Source organism: Microtus oregoni, unplaced genomic scaffold, assembly GCF_018167655.1.
Source record: "Microtus oregoni isolate MIOR12 unplaced genomic scaffold, Mior012 000137F_ref0000512, whole genome shotgun sequence".
NCBI lineage: Eukaryota > Metazoa > Chordata > Mammalia > Rodentia > Cricetidae > Microtus > Microtus oregoni.
This window is the reverse complement of record NW_024544787.1, coordinates 1,454,405-1,464,887: the sequence shown is the minus strand read 5'-3', so window position 1 is coordinate 1,464,887 and position 10,483 is coordinate 1,454,405. Positions and strand designations below refer to the sequence as shown.

General features: G+C 34.6%; 1 protein-coding gene across 1 annotated transcript; it reads left to right on the top strand.

The window, feature by feature from the left end:
• The first annotated feature begins 3,137 nt into the window (after window positions 1-3,137).
• Window positions 3,138-8,000, top strand: LOC121444680 (odorant-binding protein-like). Its single transcript, XM_041646584.1, has 6 exons — window positions 3,138-3,194; window positions 3,625-3,764; window positions 4,683-4,753; window positions 6,727-6,846; window positions 7,489-7,584; window positions 7,984-8,000. The coding sequence occupies exons 1-6, from the start codon at window positions 3,138-3,140 to the stop codon at window positions 7,998-8,000; spliced, it is 501 nt and encodes a 166-aa protein (XP_041502518.1).
• Window positions 8,001-10,483: the final 2,483 nt, after the last annotated feature.

The window sequence follows — 10,483 nt, the reverse complement described above, 5'->3', positions numbered from 1 at the left end:
TAAAATCAGAAAGGAAATGGGGACATAATATCAGACATGGTGGAAATCCAGAGAATCATAAGGTCATACTTTGAAAACATGTACTGCCCCAAATTGGAAAACAAAAGGTAATGGACAAAATTCTGGATAAATATCACTTACCAAAGTTAAATCAAGGTCAGACAAGCACATTAAATAGACCTATAATTGCTAAAGAAATAGAAACAGTCATCAAAGTTCTCCCAACCAAAAACAGCACAGGGTTGAATTGTTTCAGTGCAGATATCAACAAGTTTGCCAAAAAAAAAACTAATACCAACACTCTCATATTGTTCCACACAATGAAAACAGAAGTAACATTGCCAAACTCTTTTCTAAGGCTATGACTACTCTGATACCGAAAACGACACCAGGACATTACTAAGAAAGAAAATTACAGAGCAGTCTCACTCATGAACATTGATGCAAAAATACTCAATAAATTCTGGCAAAACAAGACAAAGAACACATCAGAATAATTATGCACCCATGACCAAGTAGGCTTCATCCCAGAAAAGCAGGGATGGGTCAACATATGAAAATCTGTCAATGTAATCCAACATGTAAACAAACTGAATAAAAACCACATGATCATCTCATTAGATGCTGAAAAAGCCTTCCACAAAATTCAACATCCCTTCATGAAAAAGGTCTTGGAGAGAACAGGATACAAGGAATATACCGAAAAATAACAAATAAATAAATAAATAAATAATAAGTAATATACATCAATCCAACAGCCAACACAAACTAAATAGAGAGATACTCAAAATGATACCATTGAAATCAGAAACAAGACAATGTTGTCTTCTCTCTTCATATCTATTCAAGAGGTTCTGACTAGAACAATAAGACAACAAAAGATCAAGAGGATACAAATCAGAAAAGCAGTAGTCAAACTCTCACTATTTACTAATGATAGGATAGTCTACATAAGGGACTCAAGAATTCTACCAAGAACCTTCTACAACTCATAAACACCTTCAGCAATGCAGCAGGATACAAGATTAAGTTAAAAAATATCAGTAGTCCTAATTTACACAGAAGATAAATGGACTGAGAAAAAATCAGAAAAATGTCACCATTCACAATAGCTACAAATAGCATAAAATATCTTGGAGCAGCTATAACCAAACAAACGGAAGGCCTGCATGACAAAAACTTTGAATCTCTGAAGTAGGAAATTGAAGAAGACACCAGAAAATGAAAATATCTTTCATGTTTCTGTGCAGATAGTATTAACATAGTAAAAATGGCAATCTTACCTAAAGCATTCGACAGATTCAACACAATATCAATCAAAATCCCAGCAACAAGACAGAACTGAATTCTTGGAGGAAGAAGGCAAAGTCAGAGGAACGCCATGGAACCCCCAGAGACAGAAGCTTGGAATTGTACCCAGTAAGCCTCTGCTAAGTGGTGATACACAGGTTACTAGAAGTGGATTAAGTTAGTGTAAGAGTTAGCCAATAAGAAACTGGAGCTAATGCACCAAGCAGTGTTTTAAACCACATAGTTTCGGTGTGATTAATTCGGGTGTAAGCCACCTGGGACCTGCTCCTACAGCCATGCACAAAATTCAAGCCCAAAGGGATAAAACTATCCATACTGAATCCCATAGAGGCTAATGTGGGAAGTACACTAGAACGCATTGACACAGGAGACCGCTTCCTAAATGTAACCCCAGCAGCACAGACACTAAGAGAAAAAAAATTAATAAATGGGGCCTCCTGAGTCTGAGAAACTTCTTTAAAGCAAAGGACACGGTCAACAAGACAAAACTGCAGCCTACAAAATGGGAAAAGATTGTCACAAACTCCACATAGGATAGAAGGCTGGCCTCAAATATACACAAAGAACTCAATAAATTGGTCATCAAAAGAACAAATAATCCCAGTTAAAAATGGAATACAGACCTAAACAGAGAACTTTCAACAGAGGAATTTAAAATGGCTGAGAGACACTTAGGAAGTGCTCAACATAGTTAGTCTTCAGAGAAATGCAAATTAAAATGACTCTCAGATTCCATCTTCCACCTGTAACAATGGCCAAAATAAAAAAAAAAACACTAATGAAAACTTATGATGGAGAGGATGTTGGGTAATGGGAACATTCCTCCATTGTTGGTGTGTATTTAAACTGCTACAACCTCTTTTGATATCAGTATGGTTATTACTCAGAAAATTAAGAAACAAATTACCTCAAGACTCAACAATAGCATTTTTGGGTATATACTCAAAGAATGCTTAATCAAACAAAAAATATGTGCTCAGCTATGTTCATATCACATTTTTGTCATAGCCAAAACCTGGAAACAGCCTAAATGCCCTTTGACTAAAGAATGGGTAAAGAATATGTGGTTCACTTACACAGTGGAGTATTACACAGAAGAACCAAATACTGATTTGGCATCTTTTTATTAATGAGACCTGTTTTTATTCCCAGTGGACAGCTAGTAGCATTTATTTTCTATTACTTATACAGTTAAGTTTTGGTGATTCTCTTGTAGTTATGTACCATAGCCTTTGAATTCCATGTGCTGGAAGAATAAAGTAGTCAATATAGAAGACTTAAAGGTAGCACAGGATATATCAGTATCCGTACAGGAAAACCTTCTTTAGTTTTATCATCTTATCTTCTAAGAATGTGATTATTTTGACTCATATTTCTCAGGCCACAGTTTGAAATTCATGTAACTGCACAGTGTTATGCTTAGATTCAGAATGTATTTTAAAAGGCAGCATTGATTAGACGAATCAGATACAACATGTTCATATGGATATTGACATTTACCCACCAGTAGAGTTGTGGAGTCTAAACAATTGCTTTAATGCTTTCACAAGGATAGTTCTTTCTTTCTGACAGGAACACTCAATTCGTCATCCCAACAGAACCCGACCTTTAGCCTAATCTTATTAGTTTAGGGATATGAGATAATGTGCCATTCACCAGGGCCAAAGAGCAAATACTGGACAGATGCAGGTTGTTGTGGCACAGAACCATTGGTTGATTCCATGAAACTCCCTCTAACTAACTGTATAAAAAGCTTTGTCAGTTCAGTTCCTTCACAGCAATATCTTAATTTGAGCTTCTACCAAAGAGCAAAAGCAGGTACCACCATGTTAAAGTTTCTGCTGCTGGCTTTGGCATTTGGTCTGGCTCACGCTTATGCTGAGGTAATTTCATTTGGTCTGTGAACAGGTTTGATGTTCTTCAACAGCATATTTCTGTGGATGTGATGTTTCATTCAGTTTGTCCGTGCAAGTCCATATTCATGAAATAACCTTTCTGGCTTTCACACATGTGCACTTTTTAAATAAGATTTTTCTAGGATGAAACAATTGAAAGAAGGATACAACGGGTTGAATTTCAGAGCTTACGAGGCCAGCACATGAGTAGTTCCAAAAAGTCACTGGTACCAAATGCTATGTAAATTGAGTCATCGTATTACCCTGTGTTATTCTACATCCCTAGAAACATAATTTTTAACTAATAAACAAAATATTTTTTATTTTATATTTCTTGTTAGCTTATGTATTTCTAAAGATTCAGATAAGAGACGCGAGTACCAACTCACATTCCCAGGGACTTGGTTGTTTTTTTCAGCTTGAAGGAAAGTGGGTTACCATTGCCATCGCTGCTGACAATGTTGACAAGATAGAGGAAGAAGGACCTCTGAGACTCTATATTCGTGAAATTACTTGTAGTGAAGCATGTAGTCAAATGGGAGTCACATTTTATGTCAAGTTAGCAAATTGTCAACTATGTAAACTGAGTAGAATATTTCCATTTCTCAGCATTTATGTTGTCAAACTTCCAGGGGAATGTTCTGTTTCTGGTCATGAAATTTAAGGCCTCATCTTTGGCAATGTGATTATTTTATTCCGAGATGGGTTAGCTCCCGGTATTACATGGATGTTTGATACTGTCTTCAATTCCCTGAGTGTTTCCTTAGAAATCCTTTTGGTTGGAGGACTGTGGTTGAATTTTGTGCTCTAATATTAGATGCAAGAGACTCTAAGAATCTCATTTCTAGTAAGTTGAAGGGTAAGTGTGAACATTTGGTTCATAATAATATATGTTATATTATTTAGTCAATGACATCATAAAAAGTCTTTCACAAACAAATTAGACAAATCTAATTTGCAAACCCCTTTCTTTGATGCTCTACTTTCAAAAACACTTTTTGCCATTTAGATGATTATGTTCATTGAAAGGTTGCATAACAGCATAAGAACTTACAAAGCTTACAACCATTTCTTTCTTCTAGCTATGAATGTAAGTTTTAGGTTATCAATTAAATCACTTAAAACACGTGCATATGAAACTATGTACATGTTATCATTGGATTAGAACATGAGAATTAAGATATTGAAAACCATACGCAGTGAATAGTGAAATTTGAATAAGGAAGCCATCAGAGAATTCATAGCACTTGGTAAAATTGCCACAAATAAAAAAAGTCATGTGTATGATTACAAACAGGATGCTATTTTCTAAACAAGAATTAAGAGAAGTGAGGTAAGCATAGGTACTTCTGTTACAGCTCTGTACACTGTTCATACATTTTATTATATCATCAAGTTCATTATAATACTTAAAGATATTTAATATGAATTAAAGGTTATAAAGTATAAACCAGGGATCCTCTGTTTGATTTTTAGTGCGAATGGCCAATGTTCAGAGACCAAAGCCATTGGGTATAGGCAAGAAGATGGCAAATACAGAACCCAGTGTAAGTATGGGATCTGGGAGCTTCCTCTACGAACAGAAGCATTTTGAGTGAGCACATTCATGCTGACACTTAAGGTACTGATAGGTACATGGACCTAGAACAATATTAGTTACTTGGAAATTCATCAGTTCTTCCAACCAACTGAGATATGCTACAAAGTCAGAGTAGAATGTAGGTCGTCTGAAGTTTACATGGAGAAGAACACTGAACCTGATATGTAAGTAATTATGCTAACAAAATGTCTCCAAATAGTTTCCTGCATGAAAATTTATTTCTATATAATATTCAGTGTCTTTTCTTTTCTTAAATTTGTTATTATTAGGCTATATATTTTTCTCTGCTCCCCTCCCTTCCTAGCCCAACCCCTTCTACCCTCTCCTTTGTTGTCCATGCTCCCATTTTTTTTCCATGCTCCCATTTTTCTCAAATCTGGTCTTTTTGTATATCCCATGTAGATTGTATCTATGCCAGTCTCTCTTAGGGTCCTCTTTGTTGTCTAGGTTCTCTGGGATTGTGAATTGTAGGGTAGTTTTTCTTTTCCTTATGTCTAAAAAGCACCTATGAGTGAGTACACATGATATTGGTTTTTCTGAGTCTGGGTTACCTCACTCAATATAATATTTTCTAGATGCATTTATTTGCCTGCAAATTTCAAGATGTCATTTTCCCTGCTATGTAGTACTCCATTGTATAAATGTACTATATTTTTCTTATCCATTCTCCTGAAAAGGGCTAATTACGTTGTTTCTAGGTTCTGGCTATGACAAATAATGCTGATTTCATACAATATCTCTGTTTGTCATCAGACAGGCCTGATACTCACTGATAGGTCTCAGTGGCCTCAAACATCATTGAAAACTTCTTGCCTCAGGCTGACAAGCACTCATATTACAAGCCTGAACTGTCATTCTGGATTCAGGGAAATTTTAAATTAATGGTCCTATTTTAAAGTTTCCTATTCTCTTACTTTGTAGCGGTCATAAAATTTACATCATTAAATGATAAACTTCAATTTTGAAAGGCAGTTAGGGAAAATCTGTTTAAAAAATTCAGACAGACTCCTTCAATTTTGTAAACATTGTTAAAATAACAGTAAAAATATTGGACTGAAGTATGCATAGGATGATCTTTGTTTAGATCTTGAATGAAGGGAGGGCACATTCTTCTGCCAACTTTATTGTTTTCTTAAGTTTACATGACCATTATAAAGTAGTGAAGTAATAGAAATTTACTAGATAATAAATTCATTTTATTTTTCCATGAACCACTTTTATAACTTAATAAATGTCTTTAAGATAAAATACTACACGCACACACACACACACACACACACACACACACACACACACAGAGAGAGAGAGAGAGAGAGAGATGATGATGATGATGATGATGATGATGATGATGATGATGAGAGACAGAGAGAGAATGCAAACAGAAAAACTCTCACACAGAGAGAGAACACACACACTATGAATGTCTGGTAAACTTAAAATGTTGATTCTTACATCTTTTCTATCTATAATCTAACAAGAATAAAATTTTGTGCAGATGTCTAATTAGTATGTTCTTTTTAGCATATGTATCAATTCTCCCACCAAGTATTACTATGGTATGACATCAAAGTTTTCAGTTCAGAAAACTGACAAGTGTCTTTTTGGATCTGGTTGAAAGGGGAAGGATTACCCAACAGAGTGATCCCATAGGTCTTGACACAAGGAATTCAGAAAAAAGGAAATTGTATGAACCTTGGATTCACTATCGGGTTTAAAGAGTGGAAATGATTGGTTCTCATATTATGATTGGATATGCAAAATGAATGACTACAAGAATACCTTTGCCAACATGTGTTAAATGATAGTGAATCAGAGATGATTGCTACAGTCAGGATCAATATTAATGTTTAGTCAACAGGTGATGCCAAACAAAGTAGAAAAATGAGTGGCACTGAGTTTGAAATATTTCTGTTATTACAGTTGAAGGTGACAACAGATATGAACCTGTGCATGTAACACCAGAGAACATAGTCTTTACCAGTAAGAATGTGGATAGAGCTGGCCAGACAACTAACCTGATTTTTCTTGTTGGTAAGAATGGTAGTGGGTTTTCTGATGTAGTAAGAGAAGTAGCACCCTGAAAATCGAGGTTAAGTCAGATTCACACTCCAAACAGTATTGTGGTGTTTCCAAACTCCTCTCCAATAAATGACAATATGCTTGTTGTGTGGACCAACTTTTACCTTATTTTGTAATTTGAGTTGTATGGTCATTGAAGAGTATTGGTGATGGTGAATGTTATTGGAAGTGTTTATGTTCATGTTTCCTTACTAGAAAGAAAAGACTAAATACTATTTGTCTGAAATTTAAAACATTTTGAGTGTCATTTGATCAAGTGTGTACTAAAGAAATCATAAACTCTAGAGTATAGACTCAGGAGAAATGTGAAGCTGCCATTGATAAGCATTCATGATTCTTTAGTGTTATATTTTTGAAAATACATAGGCTTGAGATGTGAGAATTCCCTAAAGAAGCTGCTTTATTTTTGCATACCTCATAAAACACTGAAAATGGAATTTGGGGAAAATTATCACTGTCTGTATTGATATACCTAGGATAGATCTTTTGAAGCAGTTGGGATTTTCTATTGCATGTGATGCAGGGATAATAAAGAAGCAATATAATTTCTCCATATTTCTTGAACATGTCTTTGACACTGTGTTTAATAAACTGTGGGAAAAGGTAAACCTTTGACTCCTGAACAATATGAAAAACTTGAAGAATTTGCTAAGGAACAAAACATTCCAAAAGAAAACATTAGAGAAGTTCTGGCTTCAGGTAACCCCAATGAATATTATTTTGGCTACAGAATCTCTCTCTCTCTCTCTCTCTTTCTCTCTCTCTCTCCCTCCCTCCCTCCCTCCCTCCCTCTCTCTCTCCCTCCCTCTCTCTCCCTCTCTCTCATAAATTCATGTATTTATATAACATATACATAATATATATATATATATATATATATATATATAACGAATCTAACTCTATCTATCTATCTATCTATCTATCTATCTATCTATCTATCTGCCTATATATCTACTCAGTAAGATCCCTGATTCAGATTATATGGATTCGTATGCAATCTTTCAGTTGCTATTTCCAGAAATAATCCTTGGGGATCTGTTATTATATTCCTATAAAAACGTTTCTGTTAATCCTTACCCCATTCATATTCTTTTGCAGATATTTGTCCTCAATAATGACTTTCTGGAGGTGAGTAGAAACAAAGGCCATGATTTGTGCTTATTACATAAAAATTAGAGATAAGTATGTCACCAAGGAAAATGTGAACTGAAAATAAGTAAAATCAAGACTGGGTATCATATGTCTTTTAAAAGAGAAAATATTACAGAGATAGAAATGAAGGATAAAATATCTTTATTTATAAAAAGATGAAGAATTTTATCTAATTCACAATTGCTAATATGCTTACATAGAAGAATACTTCATCAAGAGAGTCTGCCTTGCTATTTGTAAAAATCTTATATAACTTATGATTGTGGGGTATTATTTGTCACAGATATGGTAAAATGATGTTGATATTTTCAGCATATTCCTTGAAACCACTCAATATAAATTTTCATGTAAGGGCACAGAATATCATTATTTTCTGTTGACAGTGCTTCTATAGTTTCCACAGTACAAGGTATTGGTGATTTCTAGGATAGGACCTGTTTGTGTACCATCATTTATGTATACTCATTATATTGTTATATATATTTTTGCATCCATGAACTCTCAATGATGAAATCTTTACTGTCTGTTCAATCATGTTTTAATTTTTGCTTTCATGTCTATCTGCACAGATGACAGGAGGAATAGAATGATGCATCATATCCTCTTAACCATGGAATCAATGTCATATATAAATCACCGTTTCTTTTAAATGAATTGTCTTTTCTCCTGTGAAGTCAGAGCAGCCTATACCAAATTCCTGACTTGTATTTCCTTTCCCTTCTTATGATTTATAAGGTCTTCATATTTCTTAATGATTAAATAAAGTGTTTCAAGAAGCAATAAAGATGTTGTGAAAAGGATCTCATTCAAAAAGCACATAAATATTCACTAAACTAATAAAATAACCACTCTGGTGTAACAAATGATATCAGTATTACTAAATCAGGACTGCTGAGAAGTCAAGAAAAATGGCACTGGGTTTTGATCCTACTGCATGTACTGGCTTTGTGGGAGCCTAAGCTGTTTGGATGCTCACCTTATTAGACCGGGAAGGAGGTGGGAGGTCCTTGGGCTTCCTACAGGGCAGGGAACCCTGACTGCTCTTGGAGCTGATGAGGGAGGGGGACTTGATTGGGGGAGGTGAGGGAATGGGAGGCAGTGGCAGAGAGGAGGCAGAAATCGTTAATAAATAGATAAAAACGAAATTTGATAATTACTGGAGATCCATGATTAAGAACACTGAAGAAATAAATTTTATATTGTGCTTCATGCTTACTTTCAGCTTAAAATTATGATTTGCGGTTGAACAGTCCTAACACTCTATAAGATTTCACGGAAAAATCTCTTTGGGTCTGCCTCCATGTTACACATTATTTAAAAGAGAGGATTAAATATGTTTTCAAAAGTCTATCTGAGGAGATTATTTTTTGCTAAATGACTTCAGTAAGCAAATGGATCAGGATATGCTTTAATAGTGTACATATGACTCAGTTACATTTGAAGAATAATTTCTTAAGAATGATATTCCATAGATACCATGCCCCACATATGTGCATGTGCTGGTTACAATTTTCTCTTTGTATTGCAACAATTACTTAGGATGTAGTTAGTTATCAAATTAGAAAAGGCAGAGGCGATCTTCTTTTAGGGCTTGGAACAAGGAAAAACAAAATATATTAGAAAATGTTGTTACATACAGTTTAATGAAGTCTTAAGATATAAAGAAAGCAAAGTGCATTCAATATTCATAAACAAGAGATATGAATAAGAAACAATGATAATTTTTCTGTGAAAAATCCTGTTATTTAAACTTTCACTGTGTGACTGGCAAAACAATGTTACTTTAGAAAAAATAATTGACCAATGTCTTCTGTAAATTTGGTATATTCAGTGTACATTTACATCACATCACCTTCGTTCTCCTACTAATTAGTGCTATTCCTGTGTCCTCTTCTTGCAATTTCTCCAACTTCTTCATGAATATACAAATTCATTTCAATATATGTGTGAATATGTGTGTGTATTAAGAAAGAAGAGGTTGACACAGAAATTTATACCCAATTGTGTCCATTTAGAGTTTCTAATATGCATTTGTACCCAGTGCTGTCCTTTTATGCTTCAATTACTTATTACCCATAAGTCTCATTTTAGAAGTAAAGGGAATATGGCTACATCTTGTCCTATCAGAAGTGGCTTTCTAAACTGCCAAGACTTCAAATGGCATAGAAGTTCTAAAGCTCACCATTCACATTATGCTAACATGGGTAAAGCTTGCGCAATCTGAGAGGTAACTCAGAGGTGATTAGTTAAACTTACACCTTGAGCTGTAGAATGTAAATCATCCTTGATTCCATAAACATATTCCTCTATCATTGCTCTTTTCACCAACTATGTAATTTCTATGTATATTCTGAATGGTAATTTCTTAATCACGACTACTAGAGATGATTTAAATACTGATCTTATTTAGTAGTACTCTCATGGTGACCAGGAATAATCTTCCTTC